The 17,697-nt window shown below is 38.4% G+C and overlaps 1 protein-coding gene across 5 annotated transcripts in view; it reads right to left on the reverse strand.

The window, feature by feature from the left end:
- The window catches only part of PDE7B (phosphodiesterase 7B), a 264,361-nt gene that overhangs the window by 106,231 nt on the left and 140,433 nt on the right, over window positions 1-17,697 (reverse strand). The window contains exon 1 of one of the 5 annotated variants that reach the window (XM_042445795.1): window positions 3,452-3,871. The exons of the other annotated variants lie outside the window; for them this stretch is intronic. Within the exon in view, the coding sequence (XP_042301729.1) occupies window positions 3,452-3,689 (238 nt within the window). The 5' untranslated portion in view covers window positions 3,690-3,871. Of the gene's footprint in view, window positions 1-3,451; window positions 3,872-17,697 lie in introns of those variants that run through there. 5 annotated transcript variants of the gene reach the window in all.

Raw genomic sequence — 17,697 nt, forward strand, 5'->3', positions numbered from 1 at the left:
AATCATACACAGCTTGGTCCGTTACCCAAAATAACCTCTTTGGAAAGAGTTCTACTTTTTAATGTCATTTGAACACAAATTGCTTCCAGCCTGCAAAAGTCAAGTACATAGTACTGTTTCTCTGGAGAATGACATTATTCCTCCAATTTATTAAAACAAAATTAAGCCCAATATTTAATCTCCCTCCCCCCCCCCAAAAAAAAAGGTCGATTATTAATACTGAAGCAAGCACAGATGCTTGGCTGCAGCTACCTACCTAGTCATTCCCTCCCCATTCAACAAAATGTCATGTGGACCAGAAGCCATCTTTCCAAAAGGAATACATAAAACTCCTCAACTCAACCCGAACCCTCCCAGGATACATGCCCCCCTCTCTAAATTCAAAATCACAGCAAGTTTTTTTTAAAAATCTTTGCGTTATTTCAAAATTCAAAATGTTGAATTAGAGCCTATTAATTCTTACACTAGATGACTACAACGCTGGTACAATGCTTTGACGCTTTGTGCCAGCCTGGGCCCAAAAGTGGGGCTAGGTAGGGCTCAGCGTTTACATGCTGCAAGCCCTACCATCAGTGCCCATGCACCATCTTGGCACGCACCCATCCATATGGGGCGTGCCATGTTGATGCACAGGCATCAGAGTACCCAAACGGCGCTTCATGGAAGGGGCGTCATCATAATGTGCGAGTGCATCTGTAATGTCCCTAAAAAGAAGCTGCCTAGAGCAGCTTCTTTTAGGGAGCACATTGGTGCCATAGCATGCGGCTGTTGCAGCACTGAACAGGGGCAAAGATGGGTGGCTTTTAGCTGCCCGTCTGTCGAGCCCCTTACATAGTTTTTTGCTGTTTACAGCATGCCCAAAACATCTTTTCTGACAGCAAAAATATTGTGGACTAGCCAGCATGACATGTCCATACTGTAACCTCATGTTGGCTGTACATTTCTATTATATAGCAGTTAGGGAGAGGGAAATGGTGGATGGAAGACACTAGCAGCTTTATTTCTCTGATATTCCACAATATGATAATGTTCTTGCTCACATTAATTTGTAAAAATCCCAATAGAGATGACATGCCAGGAGGAGAGAAGAGGGGGGACCCTTAAGGTGTAGCTATTGGGGTGGGGTAAAAAGGATAGCATTTTGCCCCTTCCCAAATTTTCCTTTAATCCCCAAATTTCTAGTATTGCAGAGAGTGAAACATTGAAAATAATTCACACTTAGAATACCAATATTTGCTGGTTTACATTTCCTTGATAACTTTGCCTGCCCTTTTTCTTTGGATGCCTAGACATTATTTCTAAATGTTCAACTGAAGTTTTTTTTATATTACTGTAATGCTGAAAATTTAGGGTCTGAAGGAAAATTTCATTTGGGGAGCAGAATTTTTATGAGGAGCTCATGTTCTTATTTTGTCACCCTCTTTCCCCTCCCTGCAGTACCTAGACCTTTCAAGGATCCCAATATTATTATAAAATAAAAATCCTCAAATAACATGCCAGGAAACAGACTTAGGAACTCTTCTATGGTTTAAAAAATATGAATGCTGCCAAAAGTTGTTGCAGCAAGCACAAAATTGGCACTTTCCCTTTCCCACCACTTTGTCTATTTCATATTGTGGTCTTTGCACTACTCACATTCATATTGAACACATCAGGTTCTTAGTTCAAATTTTCATGAGAATGTAGCAAATTCACATTTCCTCAGTTAATTCACAAACAGAAACCACTGTCCCATAGTGTTTGTACTTCTCTAAACTTTGTAATGCAACTCACCAATTTAAATAAAAATGTATAGAGGCACATGCATTAACGTATTTGTGAGACCAGCATAAAACACACATTATGGAAAATTGCTTAAAATATATATATACATTAGGCACAATGACATACAAAATATGCATATTGGAAATGCATGCATTTGAAAATCCAACTAAATATTATTTAACTGCATACTAATGTGAATATGACACAAAATGAACTTGGTTTGGAAAGATGAAAAAGTAGAGAAATCAAAATTGATGAGTCTATCCATCTCTAATTCATATATCTATACCTAGAAAAAATATGATGCATATTTTCTAGACTGCCAATCTAATCAATTAAAGGCAGTTCAGCTAAGCTAGTCAAAAAAGTCATCCCAAAATAATAAATAAATTAATATTTCAGCCACCGTCAGTATGAATACATTGTCTCAGTGACACAAGATTAGTCCATACTTTCTCTTCTTTAAATATCTATATGTAAATATTACAAAGACATCCCAAAGTACTGCTAAGGACTATATGGTATGATTTGTTTTTAATTTATAAGATTTAAAAAAAAGTTATTCTGCTATGGTTTGCCAGATTTGACTAAAAACATATACACAGGTGGGAAATCACATATAACATCTGAAGAAGTAGATTCAAGTCTATGGAAGTTCATGCTACCAGCTTTTAATTAGTCTCAAAGGTGATACAAGATTCCTTTGCACACATTCAACATGTTTACAAAAAAAAGTGTGTACATGCCTTCAAGGCACCTGTCAACTTATGGCGGCCCTATGAATTTCATCGGTCTTTCTTAAGGAAAGAATACTCAGAGGTGGTTTTGAAATGTACAAGAACCCAAATTGTTCCAGAAAAATGGAACAAAACCCCAAACCAGAAAGCATTTTATTCTGAGGTCCAAGTTATTTATTTTGACTTTCAGATCACCATACTCCTTTAGTATTTACGAATAAGTAGTAAAACAAGTAATACTACCCAGACAGAATTAAGCACTTTTAACTCCTCCTGATTTCAGCAGTAGAAAGAGAAACATGTACTTATCTCTCTCTTATTGAGGTTGGCAGACTTAATTTATATTTAATTAAAACTGCACTATGCTTTTAATGTTTAAAGTCATTTCCCCTCTCACTTATGTGCTGCTTTGACAGAACATCTTGTAAGGGGATTGGAAAAGTATCAGACTTTCAAAGCTGCCAAACAGTTATCAGGACTTCACTACATCCTCACATTGAAAACTTTGGCATATACAGAAGTCAAGATAGACCATACTTGATGGTCCAGAAAATATTATCTCAAACTTAGAATATTTTTTCTTAGTATAATCATTAATAGCACGAATCCCACACAGGCCTGCTCACAATAAACTTTCATTGACTTCTGTGAAGTTTACTCTCAGGAAAGTCATTATACTTTTGCAATTTAATGATGCATGAAAGATGGTTTGATGCTTCATGAATGATTGACATTTCAGAGAGAGAATGCTGCTTCCAATTTAAAAAGGAAATAAACATGTTGATAAACGTTACAACTCCTAAATATCAAAGACTGCTTTGTCTCACACACAAAAAAGTATCCATACCCATACTTCATTGGTTCAAGCAATATATTATTTAATGTGCAGCTTGTTTGCTTTTCAAGCTGCTTAGAAATGCACCCACACAAATGACAAATTTTAAATTTACCTGGAAAATTATTGGGACTACTGTCACTTTCCAGAAGGCTTCTCTGCTTTGTCCCTCGGAGCTCACTTTTTGATTTCCAAATGAGTTTTACCATTCTGAACATCTTGGGTAACTCCCAGGCGAGGGTCCCCCTCTGACAAATGGGAGGGCTGCCTGTGGAGAAGGACACCAGCTCTTCCTCAGTTCCCCACCGCCTACCCATGTCTGACAGGCTGAGAAACCTATTCAGAACAGGCATCCTCAACAAGACTGCTGCCACGGCTGGAGAGGAAAACTCCTCAGACTCCAGGAAGAATAAAAGTGACACACATCATTGTTCTGGCTTATGGAGGAGGTTTCTTCTTGTTTAAGCTTACAGCAGCCTTATGACTTCTGATATTAAATTGACAAACTCCGTGGAGAAATGTACCTCTCAAAGCCTCCTAGTCGTGAGTGTTCTGAAACTGTTCTTTCTCACACACATGTAAATACTCTTCCCACTCCCTCTTCCCTCCTCCTCTTCAAGGTTTCAAGTGAACTGCACTTGATTAATCCCAGGCTGTGACTTAAACCAGAAGAAGAGAAGGAGGAGGAAATTTCTTTTCTTTTAATTTTTAACCCTCTTGGCTAAGGCCACCACTTAAACGCAAAAGTACTGGCGTACAGGTTACTCGGAATTCCGAAATCTGAAATACTTCAAAACCCAAAACATTTTTCATGGGCAGCTGAGAGAGTGACACATTTGCTTTCTGATGGTTCAGTGCACACAGACATTGCTTTATGCACAAAACTATATATAATATTGTATAAAATTACCTTCAGGCTATGTGAACAAGGTGTATATGAAACGTAAATGAAAGTATCTCATTCTGTACATATATGCAAATACAGGTACTCCAAAATAAAATTAAAAAAAAACAACAGAAACATTTCTGGTCCCAAGCATTTCAAACTTCTATTAGTTTTTATATACCATTCCTATGACAATCAGGCAAAATAATGTGAACAACTGCTGGTATTGAACACAGGGCCAACCAATGCCTATATTGGTTCCACAGTTTATCAGAATTATCAACTGGAGTTTTGAACCATCAATGATTCGGATTCTAACCAACTAACTAGAAATCAGTATACTATCATCAGATAATATGACATGTTCCAAGCAGTTCACTTTTTTAAATGTTGTTGTGATGGATCCTCTCTAGGGCCATTTCATTCAGATGTTTTGTCAATCCATTAGGGATTGCTCCCAGTTGTTTTCATTTTCCAGACATTCTGGTGATGGTGATGATGATGATGATGATGATGATGGAAGAGAGCCACAAAAATGACTTACATTTACCTAATTCTGGGTAACAGCTCTTAATACCATTTTCCTCATTCAGCTAATGACTATGTTACGATGCGGATATTAAACAGCTTGCATTTGAATTTATGTGCAAAGAAATGTAAGGGGCCCCCTCCTCAGCCCATTTTCCTCTTCCCAGTTGTTCGGCTCTCAGTCTCAGCAAATCTGAAGTGCAGCCTATTCATCAAGTCACTTTTGTAACCTCAGCTGCCCTCCAGCTGGACAGGAAATAACATTGCTTCACATTCCAGAATGAACTGTGAATGAAATGAATCAGGAAAGCAGTAAGATCCAGAGGTGGTGGTATTATATCTAACAAACACCTCTGGATTTGTTTGGAATCTAAAATTCCATTTTAAAAAGGGAAATATTTTTTAAAGGATCACTGCTGAGGAGGTAAGGAGGGAGAGGGAAAAGGTTCCTCAGTTGACTGATATGTGAAAGAACAAGCTGTAGAAATTTCACTCTTTCTCAATTCTACTGTGAGTTCATTTAAAAGAACATTAAAAAGGCTGGTACTCTCACTGTTCTCTTCACCTGAGTGAAGAAGTGAGTTCATGTAAGGACATCTATTGGGTGGGCTAGAAGATTAATGAAAGAACTCAAAGAGATTCTCATTATTCACATTCAAAGACAAAACCAAAGCAGACCTCCTCTCTGCCCTGTGGACATTTGTGTCACCCACAGAAAGATAATACATCATTTTGGGTGTTTTCACTAACAGAATGACTACATCTTTATTATAAAAAACATACACCATTTATTCCATTTTAATGTACAAAGCACCTTCTAGCTCTTAAATCATTCATTTCTATTCATCTTTTTCACTTCATTTTAGAAGAGTAGTTATGTTAATGCACTGGCTAAAGCAAAGAAAGTAGTGGAGAAAAATAATCCAATAATCCAGTGGTGTGTTAAATAATACTGAAGAAAATATTGTGGCATGAAGCTTTTGTGGAACACATTCCACAAAGTGGTCTCTGTAAACCAGGCTAGTCCTCTGATCTGTTAAGTTTGGTGCCACAGAACTCTCTTTCTACTGCATGGCACGCAAAGCAGCTTTTGATAAAGTGCCTTCCACATGTTCCATTTATAAGACAGAAGACCAATGTTCACAACAAATAAAATATTAAATATGCATATAAAACTACTAATATTTGGTTTAAAATCTATGTAACAGAAAGTATTTGTACCGGGGTTGCTTTTTAAAAATCTTTTTATTATGATCTGTGTTGTTATATTGTTTTAACCTTCTGCTTTTAATTGAATTGCTGTTTAATTCTTTTAAAACTTTGGTATAAATAGTGTTTAAACTGTACCCTGTTTTTAAAATGCTGTAGGCCACCTTGGAGCCTGCATAGGGATAAAGGCAGGACAGAAATAAAATACATAAATAAATAGAATATATTAATAATTATGTTCACAAGAGTACCATAGTACTGTTCTAAGAAAAAAAAATGTATTGCCATAGCATTCCGTTGAAATAAATGGAATTTAAATCAGCTTCTATTAACTTCTGTGAGACTGTTTCATGAGGCTGGGGCATTTTTCTGAAATCCTCTTGTTACTCTTTTCCCACTGCTGTTCCAACCCATAACAACATCATTTCTTTAGAACACCAGTGGGCACTTTTCACAATCCAGATGTTCTGGCCTACAGCTCCTGCAATCCCATTCTGGGTGGAGTTGATAAGTGTTGAGGCCAAAACATGTAGAAGACCAAAGCTTCCCTGCCTTTGTTCTAGGAAGAAGACAAAACAGATCCAGTACTAACTCAGCAGAGGCTGCTAGAGGAAACAACAGTCAGCAAATATAAAGGAAGATGGTTAAATAGCTGAATCTGGACTGACATGTCCACTTTTTATTTTTCAAAAAACATTTTCAAAAAAGTTTCATTTCCTCTTCCATTTGTTTTTGTTATGAAGAGTTCCATGTGTTTCATTACTCATTTCTTAGAATTACATTTGTTTCATTAGCAATTTGGGAGTCATTAATTTGTTGCAGTTCCTCCTATTCCTTTTCATTTCCCATTATCTGGCAAGTGAAATTTGGCACATTTAAAGGCCTGAGGGAATAACAAGCCCAAAAATATTTTGTATAGTTTTAAGGAAAATATGCCCATCAGAATGTGTCTGGTTCTCCCCTTGAAACAGATGGGTCACTAAACAAAACTTGTTGGCTGGGGAACTCTGTGATTTATAGTCCAAAAAAGGAACTTTCCCAAACTTAACCAGCAGCTTGATTCAGGTCTGCCACATTATGGCCAAGGTTTTCTTTGTCTTTCATAATAATCGCTCTCAGGCTGCATCTACACTGTTGAATTAATGCAGGTTGACATTGCATTACCTGTCATTGCTCAGTTCTATGGAATTCTGGGATATGTAGCTTTGTGAGACAGCTCTGGTGCCACAAGAAACTACAGATCTCAGGATTCCATAGGATGGAGTCATGACAGTTAAAGCTGTGTCAAACTGCATTAATTCTGCACTGTGGCAGCAGCCTCAGGCTCTAATATTAGACCCTGAGGCATCCACTGAAGCTAAATCTCCAGGGCCAGCCATATAACACCGGTGTTGAAAGATCTTCACTGGCTGCCTATTCGCTTCTGGGCCCAATATAAGGCGTTGGTGATCACCTATAAAGCCCTAAATGGCTTGGGCCCAGGATACCTGAAGGACCGCCTCTCCCCGTATATTCCATCCCGCACCCTCAGAACATCTGGGCAGCAATTACTGAAGGTGCCTGGGGCCAGGCTCACCTCCACCATGAGGAGGACATTCTCCATCACCACCTCGGCCCTTTGGAACACGCTGCCCACTGAGCTCCGCTCGGCTACCTCCCTGGCCCAATTCAGAAAGGATCTAAAGACCTTTCTATTCCAGCAGGCTTAAAATCCTGTGGGCCTCCCTCCTCTCCTGTGGCAAAGAGGATGGGCTAATGGGGGCTTTTAGTCTGTTTAATTTTATTTTTTGTATAATGTATATGTAATTTTTTAATTTTATTATTGTATTGTATGAATTGTTTTACTTATTGCTGTAAGCCGCCCTGATCTTGGGAAGGAGCGGGATACAAATAAAAAGTTTATTAAGTTTATTTATTTTATTTAAATGGTAGGAGATTTAGGAAAGATAACAGAAAGCACTTCTTAATACAATTCATAGTTAAACTGTGGAATTCACTGCCAAAAGATGTTGTTATGGCTGTCAATGGGACTTTAATAGGGGAATTGATAAAAGTCATAGGGAATGGGGCCATCAGTGGACACTAGGCAGGATGACTATACGGCACCTTAAGTATTAGAGACAGTATACTTCTATGTATTAGTTGCCAGGGAATGTGAGATGGTCTAGTTGTGTTCATGTTTTGTTGATGGATTTCTTTTGGAGCATAGCCCATACATGAACAGAATGTCTGATCCAGCAGTGCTTTATTTATTTAAATTGGTTGTTTTAATTTATATCCTGCCTTTCTCCATCTTTGGGACCCAAAGAGACTCTTCTAAGGTTTAATTCTCTGATAAGATCACTTAGGACTGTATCACACTCATGAAATCCCAAACAGAAATGGGAGTTAAATTAGAATTAAATCAGAAAAAACACGCAAATGCAGGAAGTTTTTCACATGACATTAGTGCCAAAATGAAATAACATGAAGATAACGCGAAGGCAAAAGGGACAAAAACGGCAGCTTTTTACTTTCAGAACTTCCCAAAAGTAAAAAGTTGCTGTTTTTGTCCCTATCTTCACACTATTTCATTTTGGCAGTAACGTTGTGTGAAAAACTTCCCGCATTTTCAGGTTTTTCCTAATTTGATTCTAATTTAAATCCTGTTCTGTTCTAGTATGATAAGGTCCTTGGTTAATTTTAGGCAACAAACCGTCTCTCTACCTTTGCTGCTTCACAGTTAATAAGGTTGCATAAAACTCATCAGGGAGCAGAGTTTTAAAAAAATTACATTGTTGGACTACAACTGGATCATGGGATTTGTAATCCACGAAATAAATTTCCAAGCCCCATGCGGAGAGGAATTCATCTCTGGGTGTATACACAGATGACTTAAAGAGTGAATAAGGTCTTAAAACTATACAAAGCAGGTTTTAAAACCATAGAAATGCCTGTAGAACCTGTTTGCTAGAGTTAAAAATGGAATGAGTGTAAATACCACTTTCAGCATTCTGAAAAAAGCAAATAAAACCATACCAGTACTTTCTCTTTCTCTCACACTCCCCCACCAATTATTACTGCCTTTTAGGGGAAAATCATGAGATTAATTTAATTTGGATGTTAATTTCACTCTCCCAAGATTTAATTTTTATTTTTTTCTGGGCTAAAATTAAACATATTGTCCTGTTCTAGAAAGAAAAATATACTAGGAAATAAACAGGATCTTCATTCATAGAGGAAAGACGAAAAACAGAGTGCATTGAATGTTAACATCCTCAGGTTTCAAAAAACAGACCATACAAGTTTGCCCTACTGGTGCCAAAATCATCAGAAGCAGCAGCATGATACCCCCACTGTCCAAGCAACCTTAGTGGTTCCATCTCAAAGAGACGATGGCTGAATTATTAAGAGTTTTTCAAATGTTCATTAATGTGTTCTGTTATTAAATTGTGTCTTGAAAATATTCTTGATTTATGAAGTAATTTAATGCTGAAGCTCTATGAAAAATAAAGCTCTTAAGTATTATACCATTGTTGTTGCAATTATATGGTTTTCCAGTAGTAGTTAGCACCAGGATATCCTGACCCTTAGAACAAAGGGGTTAAGAGGAATGAAAACAATATTCTACAGCATACCAGATGCAGTGATCCATTCATAAAACACATGGCTGCAAGCCTGCTATCTCCTAGATTGGTAGACTTTCAATTGCTTTTTAAAACAGTGGATAGCAGTGGCAGTTCTGTCAAGGCTCTTTCTGGAAACCCTCAGGAAAGCTGAATCCTGATAGCAAGGCCATCTCTACAGTCAAGCAGAGTAGAGAGTGGATTTAGGGTATCATGACACAGCACCAATTTATCATACTTAATTTAATATCATAGTATTTTTACTGCAAGGAATGGGAATATTTGAATTGTTGTCTGAAAAAGACAGTAGAGATCAGGCCCCCAATTGGTAATCAAATATTGTTTTTAAATTACAAGGTGTTTGAGATATGACTTTATCTTTCCTACCTAGAAAGAGGATCGTACTCAGAAAGATGGATCGTACCAGGCACCTGTGACTATCTTGGAGTCATTCAATTCCCATTACCTGTCACCATTGGCTATGCTGCCTACATCTGATGGCTGTTGCTCTTCAAAACATGTGAAAGGCTGCACATTCCCCACCCTGGCAATTTGATCAGAAGCTCAGTTAAGTCTCTTGAGCTGCCCTGCTACTTGCTGTTTATGTGCCCTGACGTTGCCTGTCGAGGCATGAATTTCACATAGGGCTTTCTTAGGTAAGGAATACTCAGCCTACAGCACCTAGTATTTGTTGGTGGTCTCCCATCCAAGTACTAACCAGGGCTGATCCTGCTGAGCTTCCAAGATCAGATGGGATCTGATGCTCTTAGGGTTCCCTTTAATTTGCTTTATGATACCTCTTTTCATTTAGTAGCTATGTGCCTTCAAGTCATTTCTGACTTGTGGTGATCCTAAGGCAAACCTATCACAGGGTTTTCCTGCCAAGATTTGTTCAGAGGGAGGAGAGGCTGAGAGAGTGTGATTTGCCCATGGTCACCCAGTAGGTTTCCATCACTCAGCAGGTTTTCATAGTCATAACCCAGCAACACACAAACCATTATACTACACTGGTAAAATAAAATAGAAATATTAGTCATGGGGGTTAAGGCACAGAATGTCCAGATTTGCTGGATATACTGAGTATCATAGGAATAATTTCTATTCTGTTGAATTCCTTTTTCAAAGCCCATGCTAACTGGAACCTGTAATGGGCAAAAGAATTACATGGTTTCAAAACTTCCAAATTCATCTTGCAATGCAACCCCTGTGTTATTTCTAACTAATAGCTGTGAACTGAAATGAACAGCTACTTGCTGCAGCAAGCAGCTCTGCCATATTTCACACTGAGAAACAAGATTTACAGAGAGTCTGAGGAGGAAAGGTGATAAAATGAGGAAAAGCAGCTATTTTTCACTGTCTCTGTTTCACAGAAGCTAAATCTCAAAAACCCTTACATGTTTGCACATTCACTTGGAATCCATGCAGCACGCTCATGGTAAAGCATCGGCACCATTGTATATGTCTGTTGAGAAAATTAATGCCTACTGTGTGTCTTGCTAGTTTGTTGCAGCCCACAGGGCCATCATTAACCCAATGTACCACTTTTCATTGTAGCTTCTGTCTTCGTCATCTGTTCTCTTTGTAAGGATTTTAAGTTGGCATAGAAGTGTTCTCTTGGCTCTCAGCAATTTTGGTCTACTGCCTCCAACAACCTTTCCACAACTAATTAGGCAGGATCCACAAGTACTATAAAATATTTTTTGCTTCCCCTCCAGTAGACATTTTTGATTCCACTGTCCATTCACCAGGGATAATCCTCACATTATCAGTTTAAATTGGGGTGGACAACAGTGACCCTTCAGATTTTTTCCCCTTTTTTCTTTCTCTTCTTTCCTACACCTCTAGTCAGTATTGCCAGCCCCTGGCTTAAATGAAAGTAAAGTTTCCTTTAAACACATAATCAGAATAAGGAAACTGAGCAAGGAACAGACCAGGTTTTATATTTTTTTCTACCAGCACTGGGCCTGTGCTGTTCCAGCATTGGGATGCTGTTGGGACTCACTACAGAATGTCAGAACATGGCACTGAGATGGACAGCTGGAAGAAAGAAGATAGTATTATTCAGGGTTCACAATACTTCCTGGCAGTTTGTTCAACCACTTTAAGAAGGACAGGTTCCTCCCCTTAAGTTATTTAAGTTATTTTGCTGTTGTTGCTGTTGTGTGCCTTCATTTCTGATTTATGACAACCCTAAAAACAACTCGATCATGGGGTTTTCTTGATAAGATTTGTTCAGAGGAGGTTTGTTAACTCTCTCTCTATGTGTTTCCTGAGAAGAGAGAAACGGGAATAATATGTCTTTCAGGTGTCATTTTTGTGCTACACCGCAAATATGAAGATATTATTCCAAATTGAAAGAAGAACTTTGCATTTCATATAGGGTGACAAACATTCTGCCTCTAGCATTTTGGCACATGATGTGAACTCTGGTTTAACATTCTTTCCTAGAAAGCGCTTTGCTGTAAGAGTAAATGGGGCATGAATATTGTAATAGCCAGGGGGTACTTGTGTGCTCATTTGCCTGAAAATAAGACAAGATGTTCCCAAGATATGATTTCTATATCATACGTTCTCCTTTGAAGACATAATGAGATGAAATAAATACTTTCCTGGCAATGAACTTCCCCCTCCTGTTTCTGTTGAAAAAGTAAAACACTTACTGTACAATTGAAGTATTTAAATATTTGGGGATCTACAGTCACTAAAGCTGAAGAATAAACCTGCTGCTTTCTCTCTTTCAGTGCATATATAGAATATAAAGACTAGCACTGCTGAGAAGTGTCCTTACTCCTGTTGTTTTTCTACAATGAAGGCCAACTGAATAGGAAGCTCAAAAGCAGGTCTTGTTCTGTATCAGAACATAATATCCCCTTTTTGGCTACTCATTGCCATAAAAAATACATTTCCTTTTTAAAAAGCTCTACTAGCAATCAAAGCTTGGGAAGTTAATTTTAAAAAGTTACTTGTGTCTGAGGACTCCTATAAGTAGCTGTTGTTAAATTTGTAAACATAGGAGATTACCGCACCCAGGAATCCCGGCAGAGAGACACAGGATCTAAAAGACGAAAACAGATGTTATTGCATTTACCCATGTCCAGGCTGTTGGCAGCCCATATCCATTTGGGCAGCCCGCCTGCAACCCGGATTTCTCCCGCAGCTTTTTCAAAAATGATATATTCCTCTTCTTGAAAAAGCTGAGGCGGATGTCCAGGCTGCAGATGGGCTGCCCAAGTAGATACGGGCTGCCTACAGTCTGGACACAGGTAAATGCAATAATATCTGTTTTTGTCTTTTAGATCCCACGTCTCTCCCGCCGGGATTCCTGGGTGTGATAATCTCCTGTGTTTACAAATTTGAATCATCATTGTAATTATAATTAATTCTATCATCATAGTTATGGCTGGGATTGCCCACCCAACCTACTTTCACAGACTGCCAGCACCACAACAAAAATATTTTTGGGGCACTGGAGAACAGAGTACCAGGAGATGATGTCTGCAGCATGCTCCCAGTCATGGACAACAGGCAGTTGGCGAGATCCCTCATGGTCCAATTGTAATTGCTTGTTCCAAGGTATTCTCTGGCATCTTTTGCTGCTCTGTTCTCCAGTGCATCAGAAGCACTTTGGTCATGACAGTGCTAGGTTCTGCAGGTAGGCTTTTTGAGGGGAGGGTCATGTTTGGTCATTCATGATCGTAAGTGTGAATCTCCAGCAGTCCAGCCTTTGATATCATAACTTCTGAACAGCATGCCAGCTATAATTTTGTTCATCGTTAAAACAAATATCAAAATGATACAAGCCACTTACCTGTAGTGTAAAACAGACAAAAGGCACCAATTTGACAAAACAAAATTGTTCACAAATTACAATGACATAACCAAGCCCCAAATATCAAGTACAAATACAAATTTAATTTATAAACAAAATATTTCACCAACACACACAGCAACAGCAGTAAGTATCTGGATCGTCTCCCTCCTGCTTCTAGGTAGTGAGGCCACATGCACAATAAAAGTTAGCAACAAAACAATACACATACAAATCACTCCTGCCTTTCCAAGTCACACAATATATATACCCAAGTCCTTTCCAGGCAAGCATTCTCTGAAGATGCCAGCCACAGATGCTCGTGAAATGTCAGGAAGAAACTCTTCTAGAACATGGCCATATAGCCCGAAAAACCCACAAAAAACTACAATAAAAGTATGTTTGCAGACAGACAAAAATTTTATGTTTCCTAACTCCTGACAGAGGGCTTTTGTGTCTCCAAAACTGCACTGGATATTAGATCAAGAAATGAAAGGAGTTAATAATTGTCCCCAGTAATCAGTTTCAGGATGACAATGGCTTGCACACATCTTTACTGCTTTAGTCTAAAGTTGAGTTCTCACGGTATAACAAGTTTTCAAACTTCTGGGTGTCAACACCATCCTACAATAAATCTGTGTCCTTAGCTCTTTGTAAACAGCATCAGAATTGTGGGACTCATTTTAGCCATCAGCTGTCAGATATAATTTTGAGAGATGATTTTTTAGAATTGGTAATACCATGTCTATTCCATGTTGGTTTACACTGTTCATAGCATGGGGAAAATCCTATTGACAGCCATTTGTTGCCTCCTTCAAGACCTTTTCAACCACACCCAATTTCACAAACTGAGAAAATCTATGAAGAGCAGTAAGAAGGGTTTAAACAGTCTTTTTCTTTGGGTAGTTCAGGTTGACAACATTACTTCTCTCACTTGAGTCACATGTGTTGAACAGGTGTGTTACATATGGTGGACTTAGGACTTTTTCACATAGCCAAAAGTGACAGGAGCATAGCGGGATACTCCCGACAGTATCATGCAATTGCATGAAGATTATCAGATGACATCATGTGACATCACCATAATTCCATCATTATTCCACAAATAAATCATTCACAGGACTGAAAAGTGGCACTAGAATTATTCTTTATTCTCAGGATAATGACGGAATTATGGTGACGTCACATGACTTCATCTGATAATCTTCATCCAACTGTGCAATAGTGATGGAAGCATCCCACTATGCTGTCACTTTTGGCTGTGTGATAGTTCCCACCCACTTTCATTAAACAGGGACAAAGAACTTCAAGGTGCTCTTGCTCTCATAGCTGTTTTCATTCAGAAAACATGGGTTTATTTTACACCAGGAATGGAGTAGTTCCTTCTGTAAAAATAAATAGAGCACCTTTTGCACTGCAATCTAGCCACTGGAAAGAAAGGGATTATTGCAGAATACTGAAATATCTGATGACTAGATTTAAAAAAACCTACAGGATTAAACTGACAATCAAGTATAAGCAAAGCCAAGACTTCTGAAACAAGAACACTACGTTCTACCAGGAAAACTCAGCATTAATAATCAGATACCTTTCCTTATCCTATGTCAATGCATTCTATTTGATCTAAGACTTGTTCTGCTTAATTATGTTTACTTTGCAATAGGGTCTTTGTTTTGTCATAAAATGTTGGAAACAGATTTTTTTTCACCAAGAGCTGACGAAAGCTTGGAAGAGGAACAGCTTTGTATAGCATGTCTAACTCTCTGCTCTACTTCTACCTCTGTTCAAAAGCAACTGGTCACTCCCTTGTCAGAGGAATGATGAATATGCTCAGGGTTTTATGCAGACTTTAAAGAAGGTATTCAAGGGGTGGAGCCTACTTTGGAGGTTTGGTTCAGCACTTTGAATATCACCTTTAAAGTTCAAATTTAAGTCTAGTGCAGATTCAGTGTCCCAATAACATGGAAGATATAAGCAACCCCTACTGGAGAACAGAGTTCAGATTCCTGCTTGGCTATGACACCCCCTGGGTGACCCTGGGCAATTCACACTCTTTCAGTCTCATGGGATAGCAATGGCAAACTCCTTTGAAGAAATTTCCCAAGAAAATCCCATGATGGTTTCACGTTAGGGTCACCATAAATCAGAAATGACTTGAAGGCACACAACAACAAAAACAACAACAACCTCTGGTAAAACTGGAGGAAAAACTGCCAACCCCTCCCCCCACCATGTGGTATACCACATCCAGTATACACACATTACATACTGGGTGGCGTTAGTATTTTCTGTGTGATGAGAGAATGGAGTCTGTTACATCACAGAACTTGCTGTATTGCTATAGTAATATTGTGATTAATAAGCAACCTTTTTAATAAGCATTATAAATGACATGTGCAGTTTTAGGTGGGACATATCCTACTTAGCAAGCAAAGAGTAGCAGTTTGGTTAGGGCAGGGAAGAACAACATATATTATTTGCTTCTTACAAATAATAATAAAAAATGCATATTGACTAAAATAAAAACATCATTACAACTGCAAAATGGCAGTTAAGGTTTCATGCACTTAAGCAAAGAGGAAAGAGACTTCCAGTTGAGCATAGCAAACTGAGGTGGCTAAGGAAGAGGATTAGACTGCAGTTAGTTAACTTGGAGGAGCTGAGAACATGCTGGTTGAGTTGTATGCTCAGTCTTATGACTGTTAGCTGCCTGTAAATAATCAGGACAAATCTAAATGCTCAGGTAGTGGGCAGAGTTGCTTTGACAATGCACTCAGTTGCAGGAAAAGCTGCAAGATGTCTTTATGAGCTGGGAGAGTATCAACACTGGACACAAAATGGTAACAGGAGAGTTTTCCAATTCCAAGAATTTGGGCAGAGTGTAGAAAATACATAACACAAGAAGTGCTGATATTCATTCTTCAGAGTAAAATTATTTCAATACAATTCTTGTATGTTGACTTGAAAACCACCAAATTTCTGGGCTATGTAACAATCCCACTTTTTTTAAAAAAAAAATAACACTATCTGCCATCATACTAGGTGAGAAATATGTGAGAAAGAGCAAGTGTGGTGTAGTGTTTGGAGTACTGTACAGGACTAGGCCTCTATGAGGTATGGGTTCAGATCCTTGCTCAGCCATGGAAACTCACTTGGTGGACCTCAACACATGTCACAGTCTCTCAGTTTCAGTGGAAGATAATGGCAAGCCTCCTCTGGATAAATTGCCAAGAAAATCCCATCATAGTTTCACCTTAGGTTTGCCATAAATTGGAAATGACTTGAACAACAAAAAACCTAAGACTCCCCACTGAGTTCTAGCCTTCAGAAGTCACTGAGTCCAGACCTACCCTAAAACTCCCTGGAACCATTGGATTTAAGTGAATGAAATGCCACTGATGTCCCTTGTCTCGGGCATGTTGCTTCACAGTTTCCTGAACTATTTGAATAACAACTAATGCTGTCTTTTGTGGTCTCACATTTAAATCATGCAGTGCCAGAAACACAAGAATTGAATACTTAACAGTATAATGTTATCAGTTGCCAAACAGAACACGAATGATATTGATTTATGTGTCTTTTTACAGATAGGAACATCTAGTAATTTTCCAGTAGACTCTTAAGAGTATACTGCCATTCTCTTCACAGTGCACTGACATCCTCCAGCCTTACTGTCCTGCTATGTCTGTGACCATATGGTAGCACTAAAACATGTCTTTACAGACACACTGAAAAGATTGCAACAATTTGGTAGTAGTTTTCTAGTTCACATAGACTGGAATAGATTAAACCATTTGTTTTCAATCAGTTGGCCTTGAGACCAAGTGCACCACACCCAATGTTCAAATGAGCCACATCCAACTGAAAATTTCAACATTCTCATTTTCTTTTGTTATACTTTTTAGCAATGTATATAGTTTGTTGAGTTTCAGAACAATTTTGCCCAGAACTTCCCATCCAATGGCAAAGTTGCTCAAAAACAAGACAATTAAAAATAATAATCATGATTTAATGCTTTAGTTGCAAGGGTGTTCTCAGAGACAAGGGCAGTTCATGAGCAAGTTAGCTGTTTTATTGGGTTGTCAAATAAATATTGCTCCATTTAGTGTGTTTAGGAACAATGTTAAAATATATTCATCCCCTACCTCTCTCATCTGCCTGTCACTTATTTTCCTGGTTTGCCAAGATTAAGCCAGATTTCCACAGTTATATACAACTGTGGAAATCTGGCTTAATCTTGGTTAACAAACCAGGAAAATAACAACAATAACAACAGCCACAAGTCTGGTTTACTGTACTGAATCTGGCATACATTGGGGAGGGAA

Source organism: Sceloporus undulatus, chromosome 1 (assembly GCF_019175285.1).
Source record: "Sceloporus undulatus isolate JIND9_A2432 ecotype Alabama chromosome 1, SceUnd_v1.1, whole genome shotgun sequence".
NCBI lineage: Eukaryota > Metazoa > Chordata > Lepidosauria > Squamata > Phrynosomatidae > Sceloporus > Sceloporus undulatus.